Here is a 24,800-nt window from a genome sequence, read left to right as displayed (position 1 = left end):
CACAATATGGACATTTTGAGCATTTTTTACAAAAATTAGTGGCAAAAGGGACATGCATTGCAACTATGGGATGTCAGTGAATTAAATTCAAATAAATATAAATTCATATATTAAATAATATTTTTAATATTATAGAAGTCCAAAAATATTTTAATATCAGCAAAGCTAAAGCAAAACGTCAGATTCAGATTCACACTCAAAATGCACTAAGGAATAGGTAAAGAATAGCAAATATAAGATGATATTAAAGTTGCTCAGTATAACAGTTTAAGTTGTAGTAGAGAGCAAAAAACTGTGTTTGTGTATGAGCAGAGTGGTGACAATGCAGGGTTAAACAAACTGCTAATAATGCACCAGTTTTCTAGACGATTTCACAATTATTTAATCACTGTGACCTACCAGTGTTGATTTTCTTTCTAAGAACTATAACTGACAGCATATGCAAAGAATAAATCAACTTTTCTTTTTCTATTATTATATTTAATAAAGCAGTAAGGTACAGGATCTGCTCTCACTGAAACACCTGAAGATAAAGTGCTCTGCTACTAAAAAGAGTTACAGATAATAAACAGAAAATGAATTAGTTTGCATCGTTTACCATTCATACTGAGGCTGGCACTGAGCGCTGGCTAGCTTTAAATTTAGCCGCTTTCCCTTTGTTAGCTTCTTCAAGCTGGGCATGTTCAGCGGGATGACAGTGATTTAATTGTCTTATTTAGGTTTGTTGTTACGTATGGGTTTTTGGGGGGTGGTTCCCTTATGGTTTTCTTTGGCAAACATTGTGTCTTCCTCATTTACAGTGAGAGTGTGAGTGGCTATTTTCCTGCATCACTGTGTGCGTGTTGTGGATGCATGAAACAGACTGGTTTATAATCGGACATGTCTGAGACTGATCGGTTGGTCACTGGTTTGGGCTGAGCACCCTGACAATTCGTCGTTCGTCGTTCCAGTCCCTGGCCTATCGATTGGTGCATCTCTAGTATTAACACAAGAGAACAGATGTTCCTTTTCTATACAGATGTGCTGCAGTGTAAAGAATTAATGCATGTGATATGAAAGAGTTCCTGTATCTGTCCAATCAGTTTGTTACCAACGTTTCTTTGCTGTCTCTCAAGTAAGTGGTGCAGAGGGTGGCGAGAACTATCCATAATGCATAACAGTTTGTTCAGTGAACAGTTTGCAGCCTTCCTAATTAATTTATTCAGTCTGTTGGTGTCAACAGCTCCAATGCAGCCCTCCCCTCCAGAAGACCACAGCATAGCATGCTGCGCTCCCCACAACAGGAGATCTCTAACATACGTTGAGGGATCTCTGCTTCCTTAAGAAACACAGCCTGCCAATCTACTTCTTATACGTACCCACTGTGTTCATCTCCCAGTTGAGCCTGTTGTTGAAGGTGGACACCCAAGTACTTGTTCTCCTCCAACACATCAACACGCTATCCTAGGATAGACAGTCCTGATATGAGCTAAAATTACTCTGACATGTGCAAGTAATTAAATCTCATCTTTGAGGCAAGTTACTGTCAGCTACAAATCAGTGCACTTCAAGCAAAAGTGATATTTTCATACACTGTGTCACCAGCGTTTCATGTCTGTTGTTTGGTGAAGGGCAGGTAGGTTGCTGAAAACAGCAGCCTGCTCTGGCTGTAACAAAGCTGATACATATGATGAATACATAGTATTGCTGGAGCCCATTTAGCCAAAATAATGATGATTAGTGCAGCTTCGGCGGTTGCTAATTTTACAAAATAATTCCTACTGTGAGGCGCTGATTGGGCTGCAGCGAGCTATCACTCTGTTATCTTTGTTGACAGCCAGAGAAGGAAAACTAACAGTGACTCACTAAAAGATCTATGAACTGGTTTCATCTCAGAGCTGTCAACATGAAACCCACTCCACTCATTTCTCTTCATGCTGTCTGATTGTTGCAGGGTTTTTTTTATCACCACTGTCAAGCTAAAACAAAACAAAACCAAACTTTTATTATGCAATCAGAAGAATGCAAAGTCATTTGTATGATAACATTAAGATTTAAAAAGCCACATGTGAGCATTCACAAGCTGCAGCAGCAGATGCCAGCAATGTAGAATCTGACAGGACGGAGCAGAGATAACAGAAAAGGAGTAACCTAACTGAGGAGAGCGCATTATGAATAATAGAAGGACTCCTTTACAGAGCTGAGCAGAAATACAGCTGGAGTAGAGATGTGAAAGGAAAGTAATAAGATAAAGGAAGGTTAAAGGAGAAGAAAGTGTGTGTGAACTGTAGAGATTACAAACACCTGTGTATAGGAAGGAAAGTTATATTAAAGGTAACATGTCACCATATTATGCCATCCTTGTGGCACCAGGATATTATGTTCACTTTAACATGGCTGTGAAGGGGGTTGCTGTGCCAGAGGATTGGTGCAGAGCCTCTCAAGCGTTGTGATTGGTGGACCAGGAAGGCAAGAAAGGGTTGATGGGGATGCGGGGGAGAGGTGATGCATAACACAAAAAAGCAAGAGGAAGAGAAAAATATATATGATGAAACAAATTGAAAAGATGGGGGAAAAGGCTTAGTGAGGGAGATTGAGTTAGATCCCTGCTACTGATGAAGTAGCAGGGGAAAGTAGGGAAGTGGAGAGTAGGCAGAGTGAGGGCGAAAGAATGACAGAGAAGATGAGGATGTTGTTAGTTAGGTCTTTTATCCTCCCTTCCTCCGCTTCCCTGCAGCCCTGCTCTCTCTTCTCTCCTCTGCAGTGGAAGATCGACACCAAGAACTGGGACAGTCCATTCATTTAGCACACACACACGCACACACACACGCAAAGATGCACGAACACGCGCTTGTGTTTCAACAGATTTAGCTCATCTTGTCTTCTCATTTAACCGAACCCTTCATTATTGTTGCTTTTCCATTTCTACACACAGATTAGTGCTTAGCACAGAGACAGCATAATGCAGTAAATTGAATTAATTTGACTAAAACATATTTATATCCATGTAACTTTCACAGGCAGTTGCTGTGCAATCGGAATCTTTGTAGAGGTGTTTTGCAATTCCTGTAGTTCATATTAAGAATATTGGAGAAACTTTTTTCTCTATGTACGACAGAAGTTGCTTTTCTTTCTCCACTTTTTGTCTCTATAGTTTTTGAAATATTTTAATTTTTGAATGCTAAATTCTGGGGCAGGTATTGGTTAACAGGTCTATTATAGAGAACGGTGACTGCATTGTATAGCCCATAAAACCAAAAGAATGAGCTGAAAAATCATAAAAAATGCACACAGAGCTGATGAGGACAGCAAAGTCTGGTCATGGAAAGGTCTGGAAGAGAAGCAAATGATTTATTTGAAGGTTTGGATTGTGATATTTATGTTATCTATAGTGGCTTTGGGTTGTCAGTGGGGTTTTCCACTCATTCTGCTTGTCAACATGTGGTGGACACAATGCGGCTTGACCCTTGACACTTTGGTCAGGGACTCAAGTGTGTTAAGAGCAGTTAATGTACTGCAGTCCCAAGCTGCTAAGTCTGAACACAAGTGCAGAAGAGTTTATAGATAGTTAAGTTCACTTTATTCTAAATATTCCCAATGGTTCACATTTAAGCTCTAATCATATATACTGTATATAAAAGATGGACATAGGCAGATTTACATCAGTCATGGGTTTGTTAAGTCCTGTCAACTTTTACTTCATGACTAGCTCTGTTTTTTTATTTGTTTTTTTGATGCTACAAACTGCTAACTAGCTTGGTTATCAATACATACATATCCTGCATTGCAGACACACAGTTTGTACTTAGAAGCTAGTTGATCAAATGCAAATGATAGAATATCAAAAGGCACCAACACTAAAAACTTGGCCAAGAGATTCAACATCTGTCTGTCAATCAAAGCTGCCACACCCAGAGTAATATTGTTAGTACTAGTTTATTTTTGCTTGAAACGTGGGCATTTTAACATGGCAGTGTATGGGGATGTGAGGCCTCAAGTGGCCACTGTAGGTACTGCAGTTTTGGCATGTGTTGGCATGTGCCAAGCACCAACCTCAGAGACCGGTTTCAGCTTGGTTTCAGAGGTAAAAAAAGAGACTGTTTATTATATTTGCCACACTCTTCCCAGAAAGGTGTCATCCCCATACAACCCTGCAATTCCTGGACAGAATAGATGCTGAAGAGCTGGTAATCAATATGTATTTTTTTGGTTTAGAAATACAGTTATGTTGTAAAAGAATTACAGAATTACTGGGTGTTAGATGGTGGAAATCAGCAGCAAAGATATCAAAAACTAAATGTCTTATTAGGGAGTTTCTAGATTATCTGAAATGGGTAGGAAATCACAGGATAATTTGATGTTTCAAGGCTGTGTGTGCTCTCTGTGGGTGAGGTGTCGATGCGTGGCATGGGTCCAGCAGAGAGTCACGACACAGACAGGATGTGGGTCTGTGCGCGTTTGTGTTTGAGAGGAAAAAAAACTACTCCTGTCTCCTGCTCTCCGCTGTATTCTCCGGGCAAGGCGGACATTTTGAAGGTGAGCAGCAGGAGACCTGTGCGGATCAGACTGGACAGAAACAGTGAGACTGACAGAGGCTTGTACACTCACAGACAGTTCACTGAACGCATTGTTTACATTCGTGTGTGTGGCAGAACAAAGGGGGGGCTCGTCTTGTCTCAGGTAGACAGTAGCTGGTAGCCAGAAGCTTCCAGCTCTCGTGTGGAGAGGCCGCTGGCACTGGAAACTCATGGAACACATTTAAACTTTAATTTAATTCAGGCAAAATTTTGACCTAGCCATTAACATGAACTGGTGTCTTTCAGAAGTCTCGACACAGCACATGAAATTTATTTTGTTTTTAGATAGATGGATTTACAGTTTATGTCAATCAAGTGCAAAATATTTTATTTTCTTCCATGTAAGAGTTTTCAGCATGTCTTGTTTACATGTCTAACATTATTTTAGCACAGAAGGAATCACAGCTAGAAGATAAGCTTGATACCAGAATGTAGGTAAAAAGGATACCAGTCATAGGTCATAACCTGTTCTGACCAGCCTCCTTCTTCACATGGTCATATGACCTTTTAAAATTTGCCCCAAATGCACCTTCCCCTTGCAAATGATCAGAAAACAGTTATTTTAGAAAACGCTTATTTCCATTCCTCTACATCATAGACATGAAATTAGTCGACTACTGAAACTGTTATATAATACAGAATATCGATTCTCAAAGAAAGCTTTAGATTGTGATACATGGAGTTATAAATTTGATTTGGTTCTAGTTTTTGACAGAGGTTAAATTCGTTTTTTAGTCCTGAAAATTTCATGTGGACACTTGCACTTAAAAAAGGTATGAGGGTTTAAAAAATGCTGGTAAATTAAGCATTAAAAAGTGCCAAAATTTAAACCATCTCTATATACTGTACTTCAAGGTTTTCTAGCTTGGAAAAAATCATAGTATGAATGTAACCGAAATTATAGTCTAAAAAAACTCTTCTAATTCTGAGTGGGTCATTCTTTTCATCGAATGACCCATCTTTGGAAGCGTTGACTGCAAAAGCAGAAGTATATTGTGCAGTTTTACAGTGATGGAAAAGTGTGAAGGGGAAAACAAAGAAAGAAATATATATAGACGCAGTTCTATTGATGTAAACAATGTCAGCAGTCAAGTTCACATTCACAACAACATCAAATATATCAGTCTTATTAAAACGAGCTGAGTGGAGTTTGCACAGATGAAACTGTTGAACTAGTCAAACTGCAGGCAGCTGAGCAAAACTTCAGATGTGCTTGAAATCCAGATGATCAGCCAAAAGCCAGACCTTTAATGGTTCAGGTAATCAAAGTGTAACCAGTTTGGCCTTCACTGGTGAAAGACTTCACTTTTAGTCTTTAAGTGCTGTGAGGCGCTGTTGTTGTGATTTGGTACCATATAAATAAAATTGAATTGAATTTTACTCGGGGAAACTTTTGACCGATGAATTATTTGATAGAGCGTTAACTGTTATAACAGCATCCTCCACTCATCTCTCAGCATGAAGTCATACATCAGAAAATCCCGTGGGTGTTTCATAACAGCAGTGAGCTTTTCATAATCCTTTTCACTAGGCTAATTTTTCATAGTGTTATTGTCTGCTTTTTGTCAGTGAGCATTCAGTGAGACAATAGCAGAAGAGAAGATGTTTAGTCCCCGGAGGCTGAGGTGAGAAGTCTCTGCTTCTTATTATTTTCATGAAATTTTGAATGCAGCTTTGCTTCCTAATCTGCAGCAACTGCAGTGGCAGAGGAGGTGATGTGAGGTTGACGCCCACATCCATCGACTGAGGACTGAATTATTTTCCTGTGATTCATCTTCAGGGCCATATGAAGATGCAGAAAAATGCAGCAGTATTACACAATATGCACATAGGCAGAAGGTGAATAGTGGCAATCTGTCTTGCTCTATGGTATGACACTCCTCATCATCAAACTGTTGATCCGAACATCTGGACACCCAACACAAAATATCCCAGACTGACTTTTAGCACTCATCATTTCCAATGGGATCATTGGTGTAGAGAAACTTTTTATTCAGTTAATTTGATAGAGAGAAAAAAACAATTGTGATCATACTCAGGCAAGTCAGGCGGGAACGCCTGTTCTTAATGCAGCTGTTCACACCGACCATTCAACCAGTTTATATGAGGTGAATTGTCCTCGGAATATGAACGAATATCTAAAAATTTAAGGAACATCTCGTTCATATTTATTTGATCAATCTTTCCAAAAAAGATTCTTGAGATTTTCTTTTCGTATTTTGTAGCAAATTAACACAAAGTGAAGTTGTAACCAAAGTGAAATGATTATAGATTTTAAAAAGTGGTAAATACAGCAGAGTTCTTCAGATATTAAGCCTGTGAATATCTACAGATTGGGGACAGGGATGGATATGCTATGGATAACATTAGACTTTATATTACTCTTATCTTTTCCTTTCAGTGGTATATTTCAGTTTATTAGGGTAGCTGCAGCATGTCATGATCTTTTTGTGCCCATAAGTTCTGGTTTTACTTCAGTCATCCGTGGCTGACAAAGGATGCTTAATTAAAAAAGTGTAGGACATTAAAATGGGAACCACAGCTCGCTGTCTATGAATGATGATGGTCACTTGGCTCGAGACTCAGCAAAGAGAGGAAAAAGCAATGCTGATGTTGAACATTCATCTTAAGTGCCCTATTGATTTACTGAGCAATTTCTTAATTAGCTTTGTGCTCTGTGAGCTGTAAAGCTAAGCTCACTGCTAACATAGTACGAGTCTCTGTTTACTGAAATCTTTTATTGTTGAGAATCAAGCTGATAAATAAAAAGCTTGTAATACAAATTTAATGTAAAATACCACAAAATTGGTTTGTTTTTTAATCCTTACTCTTTATCAGTCGAACTTTAGATGATAATTCAAGAAAAGAAAAGTGTTACTAAAGTCCATATAAGAATTATCTAATTTTTGGACATCTCCCCAGAATCCAAATATTCCAATCATTATCATGTGGATAAATTAGTAAAATTAAAAGAGAAAAACAATAAGTCTTAACAGTTAAGAACTTGAAAACCAGTGAAGTTGTATTTGATAAATGGTATAATTATTAGAGTGTAGCTCACAGATTTTCTGTTCAGTGATTCATTAACAAGGTTAAATTGTTTCAGGTCAATTAATATCTTTACTGAAAATAGTGAAAAAAATGCTTTATCATTTGTATTTTTCATATAGATTGCAGTTCATCATCTGGGAGAGAAGTCCACAGCAGTAGTACAGCTTATTTAATTCAATGAAACATCAAAAACTGAAGGAAATAAATTCCATACATTTTTGACAAATCAGGCTAATTTTATCAACCCATATTAGCTCATGACAGGTCATCTGTATAACTTTTCTTTTTTCTTTAGTTAGAAAAAATTGCAATGCTAAAGACAGCCAAGAGCTGTTATAGTTTTGTTATAGCTTGTTATAGTTTTTAAAAACCATATGTGAGGAATCCTGTCAAACGCGTTGGTTTATTTTAGATTTTTTTAGTCGCACAAGGTTCTATAATCTGATTTTTAGTCATGCTAACAGTGTGGTAGATTATGTAGCCATCTCTTTGTCTGTGATCTCCAATTCTTCTGGATGCATTGCCATGAAATTTTAAAATTACATTTAACAAACATAGATGATGAATCGATGGGCGGATCTAGAGAAATCTTCTTCTTAGGGTGGCATGGAAATCAAATGGGGTGTCAAAATCAAAGCAATTTCTTTGTACATATGCATGTGTTACATCTGTTTAAAATACTTCAAGTGCAATAAGTATACACATGTTTCATATAAATATAGTCTATAACGTAATTTGTTTCTTTACCCCAGATAATTAAAAATTTCAGTTACATAAAACATGCGAATTTTGATTTTATGCACTGTATAGCCTGTATAATAAATAAGTATGTAGTCCAAGAAGTATAAAATCCAGAATGCTTAATGCTTAAATTTCCACAAAATGCCATAAATCTGCAGTGTCAGATTTTTTTATGAGCTGTGGGGGGAGTAACACTATACAATATATTCAGTCCTAGAATTCATATTCAGTGTTAATTGTAGCTAGGCTCAAACTGTTAATGCTATCTTATTTTAATAAACAATACTGTTGTATGCAAAACTACGGTGGTACTTGCCACTCCATGCCACCCCTGTAGATCCGCCCCTGGATGAATCCTGCTGACTGATTTTTGTTTTCCTCTGAATTGTTATGATTAATTGTTACTTGTAGTGCCTGCAGGAGGATTATCACTTATCCAGTTATATATCTGCATCCATTGGACAGAGGTACTCAGAATCTGAAGATTTGTTGACTCTGGTTAGTGATGTGTGATACTTTGAGTGTACCCCATAATGTACAGGACACTAAGATTTATATGTATATAGTTAGTGTAGTCTGGCGTCAGGCACAGCCTGCCATGGTAAACATGCTAAACATTGCTTTTTCAATATGCTGATGTTGGCTTGTAGAACTTATATATCCGAGCACAGCCGCTGCCAAGATGGATCTAACCTCTTAGCCGTGTTAAACTCTAATATCTATATATCCCAAAAATCCAATATCAGTAAAGCTATTTGTATAATGAGGGAAAATTGATGTTGCAAACAGGATTTTGTGTGTGCATGTATAGACAGTGTGATTGTTGACTTGCACAACACACTTACTGCTCATCCCTGCTGATGCATTACGTGCTATGCATGCTGTTGGTCCTGCGCAGATGTTAATTTATTCATGACCAGTGCTCTGTCTCTGTCAGGGAAGATTAGCAGCGAGCAGTGGTACAGTACCTAATCCTATCCTCTCTTTTCTTCATTTTGGGCCTTATTGTGTTTGTTTGCTGTCAAGTAAACCATATTGAAATGAACTCTGTTTTAAGGGTGTTTTGGGAAAGGCTAAGAAAACTCGACTGACTTCTGTCTGAAGGTGTTTCTATCTCATTTCTTGTTTGTCGTTTCTTCTGAGCAGTCAGTCAGTCAGTCTGTCTGCTTCTCAGTGATCATACGCACCGATATAGACATGCAGGCAGCCTTACATCAGCACAGCCCCTGTAATCCAGCAGCAGAGCGACGTCATCAGCTGCCATCCAGTGAGAGGAGAGGGGGACGGGTTTGCCAGCCAATTGTAAGGAGACCTAATGAGGCATAGGGCTTCCTGATGCATAGTACATGTGGTTTCAGCCGGCGTTATAACTTCTTAAAAAGACACTAAAAATATAGCCAATTTGTCATTCAGTCGTGGTTATGTGCTTCAGAAGAAGAACAGATGTGGAGTCTGTCACGATGAGCTGCCGTGAAATGTGAAAAGAAATGACAGAAAAGGGGAGTTCAAGAGTTGCTGTGTTTTTATCCTCCTCCATCTGTATCTCAAGTGCTGTGAGAATACAGAGACTGCAGTAGCCAAGCAGCCAATCAGATTGCGGCACTCAGAAGCCAGTCAGAGGCAAGACAACTCACATCCCCAGAAACACACAGGTGCTTTGATCTGCCTATTCTGTGCAGGTTTTATAATATACACAATAATGGATGAGACTCTTTATCAAAGAAACACAGTTTTATGTTGCATTCTTATGCAATCAATTACAAGACTATATATTAAAAATGACTTTTGCATAAAGTAGTAAAAACACATTACAACAAACTGAGATAGGACCTTCTCATTGTTTACATATTTTACACTCACAACTGGATTTTTTATATTTTTTACAAAAATGTTTTTCTCTCTTGCTGCAGTTGATGTAGTATTACTGAAAGGCCACTAGGGACTGATAGAGGACCTGAAAAATGAGCTTTGTATTTGTGAGACCGTGCACACTGTAATGGTTTAGTTAAAAATACTTAACACTTACACTTAAAAGCAGTCTTTTTTGCAAGTGCATAAAAATTTCAATGTTATTCTTATAGTTACAAGTTATATATTTTAAATTCCAACAAGGTTGTAGACTTTTGATCATCAACAAGTTTGGCTTCTGGGTTCAGCTTCTTAATATTTGTTTTTTCTTGAATGGTTCTAAAGTGAATATCACAAACTCTATAGCAAGTCTGTGTACACTGTTTGGAGACAGGTTGCCTCCTGCCAGATGACCTGCACAGTCACCTTGGGTTCACCTTGCATGCCTCCCCTCACCCAGAGGTTATTGGGAGGATTGCTCAACCTCGGGGTCTCCAGTTGTTTGCTACAACTGCTACAATCGGTCACTGAATGCAAAAAATCAAGGCAATCACTGGGGAGCCACAATTTTATTTTCTAGCTGGGATCCTATTTTGTGCTCTAGTGTGACTGAAGCACATTCAGCAAAGATATATAGTGCAGAAGAAGATGCTCTACATTTTCACTAGTAGAGCGTCTCCTTCTCTATTATTTAAAATATTCTGAAAACTGACTGGAGGGCACGTAGCAGAGCAGCATCACAGCTGTGTAGTGGTGTGTTTGGTTTAAGTTCTTGACTAATGTGTAAGACACATGGCTGAGGAGTAAAAAACAAGACAAAATATAGAATATTTAACATGAATAGGAATCCGACCAGACAGTCAGTGCAATTTCTTTCTTAGTCTGCGCTTGTGATCTCTATAGATCGGTACCAAAACATTTTGAGGTTTAAAACCTGCCTCTGCTGATATAGCTGTCTGTTTGTTAACCAACCATCACTATGTGTGTGTAACATCTGTATACCATTGTACACAGATGTTACTGGTGCCAGTCCCACCACATCCATGCCATGTGGGTTACTTTCATTGTCATTTCTTATAGTTTTAGCACCAAAAGGCCCCAACTGGCCCACAACATGAAATGAACTTGTGAAATTTAGGAACCTCAGTTGCCATGGCAACCCATCCTTCTCAAATTCTTTTTGCCTCCCTTCACAGAAGCCATAAAATACCAAATACGGATCATTAAACTCTGTGTGTGTGTGGGAGTGTGTCATGGTTAACTCTGATTCTGTGGAGCCTTCTGTGAAATCCTAGGCGCAACATACCTGCGGTGACAACAGAAATATAGTCCTCTCTTTTTTATTCCTAGAGTTCATACACATAAAATTTGTTTTAGTGACTCAGTTGGGATGATTGGCCACTTTTCTGGATGCAAATTAAAAATATCTTCAGGGTTTGTCAGCTTCTGAGACATTTTAGCAAACCTTCAACACTGGAAACAGCTTTAGGCTGAAGAAAAATGTGTTTAATAAGCATTTAAATAAGGGTATAACCTCAACTAACAAGGTTAGCATTTATAAGTTATACCAGTGAGTCAAAGCTCTGTTTTTCTAAGTTTGGTTGTGTGTGTTGTTAAAGATGAGAGCTAATCCTTAATATTGTCATCTCAGACACGTAGTTTTCACTGAAACCAGAGAAGCCCCACCCACCTGCTATTTAAGCTTTCTGTCTATGAAGGGCAGCCAATTGGAAGAGGAGTAATTAAGAGCTTGTTTCAGACAGTGGAGGGCACAGTATAAGATAAATGAGGATTTTGAACTGCAGCACACCTCTGGACCTCCAATTAGCCTCTATTTAAGTAAAGGCTGATATTTTCTTGACAAATCTTCACCCCAAAAGTAAACAAACAAACAAACAAACAAACAAAAAACATTAAATATATCACAAATGTACTTTTGTGTTTTTCATACGATAAACAGCCAAGCAAAATGTGTTTAAATAGCATACAATAATAGAATTAAAAAGAAACTACATGTAACCAGTAAAAGCAGGACTCAAGAATTACAAAAAGCATGGTGTAAATCCAAACAGGTTCACTCATAACACCCAAGTTAACATCTAAGCAGATATGCATTCAGCTCACTTTTAAAAGCATCCATGCAATGTGAATGTCTTCACGTCAAGTCAGGCTTTAGGCTGCAGCTATAGACAGCTAGAGCTATAAAAGATGGATGTAGCTTTTACCATGACGTCATCCACTGGTTTCTGAAGTGCCATGTTGAAGCCTTGACATGAGTGTTTCTGCTGTTGCCATCTTGTATGCAAAAAGCCAGATGTGATGAGGAGGGCCAGGTCTGACGGTGACTTGTGATCAACATTTCATTAACCAATGACTATGTGGTTTCCTATCATAGATATACAAGATTTACAAATTAGACTTAGTTTAGACTCAGCTGGGGACTGTTTTTTGTTGCGTATGAATACATATTTTGTGATTTTTGTCAGTATCTCTGGTGGTGTATGTGACGCTAGGTGGTCATGAAGGAACATGTCATCCAGTGTTTTCAGCGCTTTTTGGTCAAACAAATATTTCCGTTGTTATTTTGTTTGTTTATTTTTCTGTTTGGAAAAATTTATGGAGAGATTTCTTATCTGTCCATAATTTTATTAGAAGTGAGGGTCTTGAAACTTGCAGAGTAAATAACTTTTGGACTCATCCATAGCAGAGATTATTCACAGGATTCTCTATCATGGTTGGTTAGACATTGAACATTTTTGCTTCATATCATAACAAGCATATGTACTAAAGTAAGTAAGATATGAAGACAGTCCTAATGTTCTTGCAAATATCATAAACTAATGTGGATACACCTCCTATGTTAATAAATACAAAAGTTTCACAATTTTACAAAATTGTAAGATATTTCAAATCTAGTCACATTGCTAGTTCTCCAGGTTGTTGTGTTTTGGTTGGTTTTTATGTAGCAGCTGGTCTAATTTTCATTGCCATGGTTTTTAGGGAGTATTCAATCCCTTTAAAAGTTCTCCAGTGCACGCCAGTTAAACGGGTTGAAGGTCCCCACATGTAGATGGCATTGGGGTTGGCAGCATAGCACGCGCTGTACCAGAATCCTCCATAGCACACCCTGGCACAGTTCGAAGGATGTGTATCTTGATCATTGTCGATGGTAGTGAATTTCATTCCATTGTGACCACTTAGAGAGTCTCCTGGAAAAACAAAACAAAACAGAAAACACACATTTTGCTTCAACTACTGAAAAATCCTAACTTTGCTGATAGATTATGAGTAGATCAAGTAAAAAAAAAAATGTTCTTATGAAAGAAAGAAAAAAAGTCCCACCTGCTGCCCCTTTGATGAAACTTCCCAGGTTTAGCTTATATCCATCTGACTCTGGGCCAACAGAGAAGGAGGAGTAATGGGCAAAGACCTTCTGGCCTTCAAAATCTTCCATGTCGACCTTCAGCTCATAGTTCTTGCCTTGGGTTAGCAGGTGCATTGTCTCCAGGCCTGGGAAGATAAAACGGTGAGCAACTGTGATCATCTGAAATAAACTGTTTTAGACAAAGTTGATGAGTTTGAGCTGATGTTATTGTTGTTAAGAAAGGGAAAAAAATGTACAATAAAATAATTTAATAACAGTAATGTTTATTGACTGCTGAAAATATGATCATAATAATCAGAAATAAAGGCCAATTTAATCCAAAAAAGAACAGCGAATTTTACCCAGCCAGTACTCTCCAGCAGCGCTCCCAAATCCGGTTTTGTAGTGCTCCCACTTCTTGAAGAAGTTCACTGTGCCATCTTGTCTTCTCTGAATCACCTGGATTTAACAGAAGTTCCACACAAACTGTCAGTAAAGGGCAAATTATAGACCCCCCAGCAAAAAGGACTCCTTTTAGCTTTGCTAACTGCACACAGGGTAACTAAAACTAAAAGGTCTTCTGGTGCTTCTCCCTTACCTATAGATTTAAATCTATCTGTGTATAGAGATGATCCTTAAATAAAATCAGTTACCCATGTGCATAAAGAGATATATAATACAAAATTCTGACTGTGTTAAACATGAATTTTTGAGCCAAGATGTGTGAAGCAGTTCATAAAGTTAAAAGAGGTAAATTCTGGCCAGATCTTTTTATCTCTTATTTCAAGATCAAAATCAGAAGAGGTAGATTAGTTTGGAAAAAGAGGGCTGAGCAATCCTCACCGTCCATTTTTCTGCTGAGTTGTCGATGTCGTCTTTGCTCATGTCACAGTAAACCTGCACAGGAGAGGTGGAGCCAGCTGGATAGATGGTGTATACTCCATCCACGCCTGCACCACCTCTGTAGATGTCACTACAGTCTGTGGGCAGAGGGGATTGATAAGCTGCTGCAGGGAGCAGCACTGCAAACACAAGTCTGATCTACAGCAAAGAAAAAATAATGTCTGTCAAAGTTAAGCTTTGTAACAGGATCATGCACATTTCAGATGATACCTTAAGTTTTTAACATTTTCATAACGAAAGGAGGCAAGCGGTTTTTAGATTGATATTATTAATTTACTTGAACTTCTCATGGCTATTACGGTACTGCGAGGTTGTTCTGGAGCTAGTTTAAAGATAAAATGATTTTTATAGTATTAACCCTCAAACAGCACTGAAGATATATTTATTTGTCGTGTTGTGTGGACTGGTTTGACATCAAATTCGTAGAAGATTTGGTGAAGTTCAGGGAGACTTTACCCGGAGAAATGATGGTTGCTGTGATTAAACCTGTAATCTGTTAGTCATGAGTCAAGCTCTGGTATCTCTATATTTGATTGCTTGGCTGTCAGGTGGTGCTGAACAGATCTGTCCTCTCTGTATCTCTAGAACCTTTGGTAATGAGTGCTCTGCTCCTGCAGTAGACTTGACTCTACTTCTCTACTTTGCCGTCTCTAATTTTATTAGAGAAGGTGGCAGTGATGCAATTTAATGATCTTTCTGGTGTAAAAATGCACTGCAAGGCTGTTTGACACAGTTTTAAAATGGCTATGATTCTCCACAAATTTGCTCAAATGTTGTGTCTTGGATAGATTTTATTTGTGATTAGAGCCTCCGGGTTAATGCTAACATGCACAGGGCACTTGTAAGAGGCTAAGGATAAAGAAAGGTGTGGCTAATATCAGGCAGGCACACATTAAATTACACTAAAATTACACTTGAAGAAAAAAACAGCCATAGAAGGAGGATGGGGTTGCAAATAAATAATTTTAAATATTGTGTCTGTGAAGTGAAACTGTAACATTAAAGTATCCTTTGTGATGCATGTGTTTTTCTAAAATGAGATTGTTTAGGCAGCATCATATGTTACATACCATCATTCTTTCACCAGCTTGAAGTGGTTACCAAAGAGAAGCCACTGCAGATCTCCTGAAAAGAAAGCAGAGACATTTTTAGCTTTTAACAGATTCTATAAAGTTGATTATAGGAGCCAAACATGCAGTGGGGTCAGATACAACCTTACCAGTGAAGTGCTGAACCAAATGTGTTTCCAGAGTAAGCAGCTTTTTTATATTTGAGCAACTCTGACTGTTTCATCACCCAGTGTTTCCCCCGTGTTCTCCCACATGCAGTAACATAGTTACATAGTTCGCTCTGTTCATTTGCTACAGTATTTGCCAACTCACTATGTCAGATTAGGCTATGTTAGTCATAACATTTTGCCTTTTTGTGATTGCAGTGTGCCCTTTCATGAGAAAGGAGGTGATATGAAATGGACAAGATAAATAATCAGGATTTATAATAAAAAGGTAACATTAGTTTATTTGAACCATGACCTGAGCAATGACAATATCAATCCCCCAAATTTAAAAAAGCAATAATTCAGTAAAGTGGCAAATTGTCTTTTTGCCTAAACCTGACCAAACCTTGATAACAGCACTGCCACATCGAAATCGCAGTATCACTTAAATTTTTGTAGCCATGGTTTGTATCAGTTTTGCTCCATTAGTCCATTTGGGACTAATGGACTAATTGTCCATGGGACAATTAAAGGATTATTCTATTCTATTCTATTCTATTCTATTCTATTCTATTCTATTCTAGTTTTGCTCCACTCTCCACACATCAAGTTTATTTCCACCCTGCTATTCAGAAAATAAGAAAATTTCACCAGCATCTATGCAAAAAGTGTTGGCCAACTGTTGCCTGCCACTACTGAAGTCAGGTCATAAAATGCTTGTAACTGCTGTTATGGATGGCATCGCTAACTGACCTACTGTAACTACACATTTTGACTAATTTATTATAAACTGCTATAAGCAGAGCAACTTTGACATTCAGCTGTTCAAAGACACTTTATTTGATGTTTCCAAGACACTAATGCTGCGTACCCAACTATCAAGTTAGCTCAAAACTGACTGCTAACACAATTGTCTCAAGCTTTATTGTCTTGACATGCCTGCTCCTAAATGGATTTTGTCTTGTTTACTGATATTCTCAGTCTCCGTGACAAATTCCTCTATGAAGTTAACCAATGTTGTCTGTCTCTTTAATATCTCCCTAATCTGCCTGCTGGACTTTGACCCTTGAAGTCTCTGCTTGTGTGTACTTGTGTATGTGTGAATCTCACTCTATTGATGAAGAAGGAAAGTCGAGGTAAATATTTTGTGTGTGTGTGTTTGTTGGTCGTTTTTTACTCTGACACTTTTGTTATGTGAGTAGATAAAATGCTGATACTTGACTGCCAAGCTTTTTGCTGCAGTTTATTTTAGGTCCAATGGATTGTGTTAACCGTTCAACCCACACACCTTTTCGGAGTCAGACAGGAATTTTCACAGGTGGAGAGATTATTCTACTCTTATTCCATCCTGCATTTATTGTAAGAAGTATGCAAACTTACTTCAGTAAAAGTATCAAAATATGGTGCACTAGAGGGCAAGAGGCATATGGCTGTTGTAGCTGTTAAGGTCACACTGTTTTTATAGTTATATAGGGTTAGATACGGTTAGACAGACCAGTGATTGCTAACCAAGGGCTTACATGCTTCCAAATGATCACAAGAGAACTGTGAGGGTTCATGGGTTTAAAGGGAAAATGTGTTTCTAGTGAAACTGTTAACAACTCACAGACTTTAAGAAGGACCTTCTATGCTAGTTTCCAACTCCATAATTTTATTTGTGAACTCTACCAGCGTGTCTTTGAAGTGACTACAGTTTAAAATAATCCTTAATTTCATTATAAATTGCTTTGCGCGTGGCCTCATTTCATCCTCCATCTGAACCAAGCTTCCATTTAAGCCAGCTTTCTTGCAATTTACTGCTAATGGCTGAAAACAGGGTGAGCTTCTGTACTCTGAGCCAGAGCTGTGTACCTAGATGACCCTATGAGGATGTCTGCTCAGTGACATCATATAGAGCCAAAAGCAGAAAAAATTGTCTGAAGTCTGAGTTTTTGGCTTACACTAATTATTTATAGATAATCCATTCTTTTCCGCTTATCTAATACAAGGTTGCAGGGATGCTGGAGCCTATCCCAGCTTTCTTAGGGCGAGAGGCGGGGTATATCCAGACTGGTATTGATGAGAGGCGGGGTCTGTCGTAGGGCTAAACACATGGAGACAGGCAACCACTCGCACTCACATTCATACCTATGGGCAATTTTAAATCATGAATTAACCTAACCCCACTAACTGCATGTCTTTGGACTGTGGGAGGAAGCCGGAGTACCTGGAGAGAACCCACGCAGACACAGGGAGAACATGCAAACTCCACACAGAAAGGCCCTGGCATGATGGTGAAATTGAACTCAGGACCTTCTTGCTGTGAGGCAACAGTGCCAACCGCTACTTGTAGACAATATTTACATCAGTAATTCATATATCCGCTGTGTTTAAAAGCAGAATCTGCCATCATAATCGTTTTTGACAGAAATTAAGGAGAAAGCACGATAGCTTCACTTGAACTTTGCCACTTTGTGGGAGGGGGGACAAAATTACATGTTAGTTTTGTGTGAGCCTCAGACCAAAAAGGTTGGGAACTAAAATCTTAAAAACTTATTATATTTTGAATTCCTCTTAAATACAAAGAATTGAAAAGAAGTAGATGTGATTTTTTAAAATTTTGCTTTTAACAAGTAGCTGTTGGCATTATTATGTATCTAAAAAAATAGATAAAAATTAAGGACTTCAGAAAGAATCTAAACAGTTTTGTACTAAAAATAAAATAAATTTTGATCTCTTTATAAAAAGTCTTGAGCATTAGTCTCTGTATTTGTTCAGGTTTTCCAGCCAGTCTGATGTGCATATGTTTATCGAGATTAGGATTCATGAGCGTGAGTCAAGTTTTTTTTATTGTGAGCTCTTTTGTGGATCTTAAATTTTGAACTACTGTGAAACTAGTTAGAAGTAATTATAATAAAACAAACCTTTCTTTAAACAATAAAAACTAAACTGAAACAAGTTAATCCATTTGGGAAACTAGATGAAAGAAAAAATGAATTAAAGGCAAACATTTTTAACCTTAATAAAAATCAAAACTTGAAAATAAAACTCTTAGCACACTGGTGTGCACACTCAGAGCCTCTGTCCTCTGATCCTGTGCCGCCACCTGGTCTAAGATTAACGCCGGAAGTCTCCTGCCTCCCCCATCCCTCCCTCTCGTCCTCTTCCTTGCTCTGGACTTTCTCACTGCAAGCCAGGTATTTTTAGCTGTGACATAATGCCCCCCTCTCTCTCTTTCACTCACAGCCTTTCACTCTCTGTCTTTCTCTCTCTCCCTCCCTCTCACACAGACAGTCCCTCCTCCTACTCCCTCTCCTCTCTTGCCCCCATCCCTCTCTCCCTAGCTTCCAGGCTAGGGCTAAGCTGCTATAATTGACTGCTCAGGTTTCACACTTTCAGCTGCGGGCTGAGAAACATGGCAGTGGAGGAGGCAGCAGAATATTTGGCAGAAGTAAGTCTTTACTGTACTTTACTGTAAAGTCACTGAGCTCACAGAGTTAGCCTCCTGTCTGCTGATATGCTGCTGTATTGCTAACAGGACTGGAGATTGTGTAGCTGGTGGGATTTAGTGGTGTTGTAGCAGTTACCCGTCCAGACATGAGACACTGTCGAATGATGGTGATGGGAGATTGTAGACTGGGGGGCTGTTGATGGGATGGGTCGCAGTGATAACTCTGCTGCACCACTCTGCTGCAGTGCGTGTGTGTGAATGGATGTGTGGTGTGTGTATGTGTGTGTGTATGCACTCCTGTGTGTCTTGTTGCAATCTTAACTGCTTAACTGTGATTGCACATATATAAAGTCCTCTTTATTGTGTTTTTATAAGTCTGTACATACGATTTCCAGTGGATACAGTTTCATGTTACAGACTGATATGAATGGAAGTACCTGACCTTGGATAGTGGCGCATGCTCTGTATTGTTTGTAGAAAAAAGAAAACAAAAGAGCAAAAAAAGGAAGCTAAAAACAACAAGAATGGTGAAGATTGGTGCTTTAATTCATTATTGATGTCGCTTTCATTCAGCTGTGTTTAGTGAGGTAGAAAGGCAGCTTAAACACTGTTAAGTCTTCAATAACCTGCTGATATGTGATATACTCTATGCAGCATTTTCTGTCTTACTGTAGCCAAGCAGTAGTTTAACAGTAGTTAAAGTGGGGTCACATAATATGTAACCTGGTAAAAACAGTGGGAGGGTGTTAACCTTAATGCCCTCTGGAGTTAGCAGAGTACTGTTCGAGTTTTAAAAGTGTGTCTATAAAATTAGCTTCTACACAAAAGCTAGCTGGTGATATGTATGACTAACTCTCACTCTTGTCCCTCGGCGTCAGGGGGCAGCTCTCATGTTGGAATGTGTGTAACTGTATGAGTGTGAAGTGGCGTGTTGTGGAAAAAGAGCGACAGAAGCATTCTTTGCATATCTCTTTCACGGATAAATAAAGTTGCACTCGAATGACACTTAGCAAAAAGCTGAGCAGGTCTCCACTCACATGGCAACTTACAACATGAGCTTTGGGGTAAACAAAGTTTTTGAGTTTGAAGCCTTTATAGTTGCGCTCATGTTGTTACAATCCTACTAGGCTGACGTCCTACAAACTAGATGGCAAACTAAATGGAACTTTTACACAATAAAACTTGCAAAGTTATTCTGTAACAAGGTAGATTTTGCACATAATTATTTTTACTTGCATGTCTGTTGTCTGACTAATTATTATTATTTTCACTGACCAACCATTTGGTTGTTATACAAAATGTATTAATGAGACCAAGAGGCTTGAATAGCTGTCTTCAAATTGATTTTCTTTTTGTTGTTCCAAGAGACCTTACAGGAAACCCAGTTTTCTGTAAGGTCTGAAAAGACAAATAAATAACCAAATAGATTTTTCAGCTCCACTGTAGACAGAAATATTGTGATAAAAGTGACAACTGTGTTGGCTCACACCAGCCAGGTTGGCACAGTATCAGAGCGGAGCAACCTGAGAGCGATGATAACAAATTTATTGGAAGTGTGTGACAGGAACTGCAGACATCAACTTTCATTTGAAAAGGAAAACATGATTCTTGGTTCTATTATTGTAGCTGAACGGCCTTCGTGGGCAGACATTCCTGAGTGCACGTAACCTCTCCGGTCACTTTGTTGAGCACACCATGCTTATATCAGAATGAACTCCCCTTTGCCTTCAGAACTACCTTAATTATTTGTGGCATAGATTCAACAAGCAGATCCTCACATATTGTGAACCATATTCAATTCAATTCAATTCAATTTTATTTATATAGCGCCAAATCACAACAAAAGTCGCCTCAAGGCGCTTTATATTGTACAGTAGATAGCACAATAATAAATACAGAGAAAAACCCAACAATCATATGACCCCCTATGAGCAAGCACTTTGGCAACAGTGGGAAGGAAAAACTCCCTTTTAACAGGAAGAAACCTCCGGCAGAACCAGGCTCAGGGAGGGGCGGCCATCTGCTGCGACCGGTTGGGGTGAAAGAAGAAAAACAGGAGTCATATTATCAAGTCATATTGACTTGATAGCATCACACAGTCAGTCGAGCTTTGTGACGTGGAATGTTTTCCATCAGAAGATGTGTGCACTGTGGTCAGATTTAATACTCATGTTGCCCGTGGCCTACATCATCAGACTTAACCATTGATACAAGGCAGGCAACGTTTTGTTGAGCAGGTGTTTCCTGTTCTTAGCTGACAGGTGTGCTATTCTTCCGCTTTGACCTATCTGCTTCAAGGTTCAACTTGTGCGTTCAGAGATGCTTTTCTGCATAGCTTAGTTACAACAAGTGGTTATTTGAGGTGCTTTCGTATCAGCTCATCAGCTGTCTGGCTATTCTCCTCTAACCACTCACACCAACAAGACATTTTCACCCAGAGAACTGCTGCTCACTGAATATGTTCCCTTTTTTGGACCATTCTCTGTAGCCCTAGATTTGAATCGGTGGAAAAATATGGGCTAGGATTACGTTTAATCCATGTCTGGGTGTAAAGCAAAAAACAAAACATGTAAGTTTAAGTTGCAGCACTTTACTTTGTTAAATAGATATCCTTAATTTAACTAGGTAAAACTCTCAGTAAGAACAGAAAACATCTTCTTCAAGCATCCTGGCCAAAAAAAGAAAGCAAATATTTTGTGGGCGTAGATAGAAATGTAGACACGGGTCTTAATTTTTTATATTGGGTATTTTCAGTATACAGTATCCAACTGGGTTTTCAACAAGCACAAGTGTGTTTAGTAAAAATATAGCAATTAAATAGTCAAAAACAGATTTTCTCTCAGTCTTTGAAAATGTACTTAAATTTCTCCAGAGTAAATAAGTGTAAATGAATGTATTCTGGAGCTCAAACTGCATTGTTTTCTTTCCAACACATGTTCATACACGGATAAAAAGGATCTCTCTCTAGCACAGGCTAATGTCAAACACGCTCTGTGTTTATTCAGAGCTTTGGTCTAGCTGTGCATTTGTGTTGGTAAGAGAGGCAGAAAATAAGGGTTTCTTTTAATGAACATCTCAAATAAAAGCTATGAAAATATTTAAAGATTATATAAAAAATGTTTTTGCTTCTGTCTTCATCTTGATTAGCTGCCCTGCAGCAGACAATCACAGCAGTGACGTGGTTATTTTCAGTGTCGTGTGCTGTGTATCAGCTGATGTCAACCTGACCAAACTGGGAAGTCCTGAGCTGGACTCGTGCTGCTCTTTGACCAGAGTACTTTTCCAGAGGATGCCGCTTTGAACTGGAACTCTGATAATGATTCAGCAGGTTGTTTGCACTGAATAAATGGCTCATATCAGCATGTACTGACCACTCAGTGCATTTTATCAACAACTTTAATATTTTTTGGGAACGCAGGCATCCGTTTAAAGCAAATGGATTTAATTTTAACAAGTCTGGGGTGAAACTGTTCACCTCCAACTTGTTTTATTCCATACGTCATCCATCTGTGCTTGGTGCCAAGGCTGAGATAAACGAGGAGTTATCTCATAAAGAGGAACAAACAGTACTCCGAGAACAGACAAAGCCCAGCAGAAACCTTGAGGAGGAGCTCCATCTGCCCCCACCCGGGAAGAGCCTCAGAAAGGAGAGACATCTGAGGCAAGAAGAGGGGTCCCTACTCGCCTCCAACTCTCTCAACAACACCAACGACCAGGACCAGGGACCACGACCTTCCCCAGTCCCCCAAACCCCTGACAGGCCATCACCCTCCTCCCCCTCCCTTTCTCCCTCCTCCCCACACCTGAAATTCACTGAGGAGATGATGGAGCGGGTCAATGCTGGGCTCAGATCTACCCCTCGGCCCAATCCCTTTTTGTCCCCCATAAACCCCCACCAGAGCAGCCAAAGGGTCGCCATCGGGCCCCGCCCTCAACAGAGCAATCGAAGTTACATTGCCCAGCCTCGCCCCCCTTAGTTCCTCCTTACCACCTTCATGCCCTGTCTCCGCAGTCTGATGTGTGATGTGTGGAGGGTCTGGGCTGCGAGGATTATGGCAGTGGTGACTTTTCCCAGGAGAAGCTGGGACCCTGTTTATTAGAAGGTTTTAAAATTTCTGTACTTTTAGGTGACAGAAGGAGACATGTGGCCTGGTCAAAACACAGAGAGCTGCACTCTAAAAGATCTTTAAATATAGTAAACATACCTTGTGTGCCACAGACTGCTCCCAAACACGAGGGGGCAAATAATACCTCTAAAACACTTAAGTTGGCTTTATTAAACGTTAGATCTTTAGCTGGGAAAACATTTTTAATTAATGATTTAATCACCGAGCACAGCCTTGATTTTATGTTTTTAACTGAAACTTGGTTGGACCAAAGTAACAGTGGAGCTGTTCTCATCGAGACGACCCCTCCTAACTACAGTTTTATCAGTGAGGCCAGGGTGAGCAGGAGAGGAGGAGGGGTTGCTGTCTTATTTAATGAATCATTTCAATGTAAGCAGCTATCTCCTGGAAGTTTTCAGTCTTTTGAATATGTGGCTTTACAGCTGAAGGCCCCATCCAAAGTTGTGTTTCTTAATGTTTACAGGCCTCCCAAATACTGCACAGACTTTTTTAATGACCTCAGTGAACTGCTGTCTGTGATCTGTGTTGATTTCGACTGTGTAATTATTGTTGGGGATTTTAAAATCCATGTGGACAACCCTCAGGACAAAGGGACTAAAGACCTGAGTAACACTCTGGGCAACTTTGGGCTGACTCAGCATGTAACAGAGGCCACACATAATAGAGGACACACTCTTGACCTACTGATCTCCAAGGGCCTGAGCATTTCAAACGTTACTGTGTCTGATGTGGGCCTGTCTGATCATTACTGTGTTTTCTTTGAAAGTAAAATCTCAGCCCACACAAATATATCAACAGCAGTGATCACAAAACGGTGTATAACTGAACACAGTAGTGAGATCTTTAACCAGGTCTTCCCATTAACACCTGACCTGTCCAGAGGTTCAGTCAATGAGCTCGTCAATAGCTTCAATGCTAAAATGTTAAATGTAATGGACACTATTGCTCCCATTAAGGTGAAGGTTATCTCTGGAAGGAAAAAGTCTCCATGGAGAAACTCCACACTGGTGAAAAATGAAAAAAGAGAGTGTAGGAAAGCTGAGCGCAGATGGAGAAAAACAAACCTCCAGGTTCATTATGACATCTATAAAGAGAAACTTCACAATTATAACTTACAACTGAGGAGTGCAAGGAGGTCCTACTTCTCTGACATCATCACCAAAAACAGTCATAACGCTCAGGTCTTATTTTCTACAGTTGACAGGCTAACAAACCCTCCTGTGTCAGTGGCAGCTGAACTTCATTCGACCATGGCCTGCAATGACTTTGCCAAATTCTTCACAGAAAAAATCCAAAAGATTAGACAAGCAATTAATACATCAACAGCAGATCCAGGAAATGTACTGTGTCCACCGAAAAACTGTTTAAACACCATCAAACAGTTTCACCCTATTAACAGCAAAGACCTGGAGGACATCTTAGGTCAACTGAACTCCTCCTCTTGCTGTTTAGATGTCCTGCCAACAAGTTTTTTCAAAAAGGTCACAAAGACTTTGGAGTCAGACCTGTTACAGATCGTCAACTTTTCTTTAATATCAGGTGTGTTTCCAGAATCACTAAAAGC

General features: G+C 39.1%; 2 protein-coding genes across 14 annotated transcripts in view; one reads left to right on the top strand and one right to left on the bottom strand.

Annotated features, from left to right (window-relative positions):
* LOC100703272 (ankyrin-3) overlaps positions 1–24,800 on the top strand; it is a 178,870-nt gene that overhangs the window by 57,750 nt on the left and 96,320 nt on the right. The window contains exon 1 of one of the 13 annotated variants that reach the window (XM_019362290.2): positions 18,966–19,109. The exons of the other annotated variants lie outside the window; for them this stretch is intronic. Coding sequence (XP_019217835.1) covers positions 19,074–19,109 — 36 coding nt within the window. The 5' untranslated portion in view covers positions 18,966–19,073. Of the gene's footprint in view, positions 1–18,965; positions 19,110–24,800 lie in introns of those variants that run through there. 13 annotated transcript variants of the gene reach the window in all.
* LOC100703541 (microfibril-associated glycoprotein 4) lies at positions 11,681–15,757 on the bottom strand. The gene is made up of 6 exons (XM_019362296.2): positions 15,683–15,757; positions 15,534–15,588; positions 14,404–14,601; positions 13,923–14,019; positions 13,539–13,706; positions 11,681–13,405 (listed from the first exon to the last, which is right to left on the bottom strand). Exons 2-6 carry the CDS (start codon positions 15,537–15,539, stop codon positions 13,155–13,157), a joined length of 720 nt encoding a protein of 239 aa, XP_019217841.1. The 5' UTR covers positions 15,540–15,588; positions 15,683–15,757; the 3' UTR covers positions 11,681–13,154.

The sequence above is a fragment of the Oreochromis niloticus genome, linkage group LG8, assembly GCF_001858045.2.
Source record: "Oreochromis niloticus isolate F11D_XX linkage group LG8, O_niloticus_UMD_NMBU, whole genome shotgun sequence".
NCBI classification, from domain to species: Eukaryota; Metazoa; Chordata; class Actinopteri; order Cichliformes; family Cichlidae; genus Oreochromis; species Oreochromis niloticus.
Note: the sequence above shows the minus strand (reverse complement) of the source record. Positions and strands in the feature narration are given on the sequence as shown.

What these genes read in the sequence shown, in the direction of transcription:
- LOC100703541 (XM_019362296.2), bottom strand. An exon ending in ACTCAGCAGAAAAATGGACG is followed by an intron (nt 14,020 to 14,403) that starts GTGAGGATTGCT and finishes TGTTAAATCCAG; the next exon opens with GTGATTCAGAGAAGACAAGA. An exon ending in TTTCATCAAAGGGGCAGCAG is followed by an intron (nt 13,406 to 13,538) that starts GTGGGACTTTTT and finishes TTGTTTTTCCAG; the next exon opens with GAGACTCTCTAAGTGGTCAC.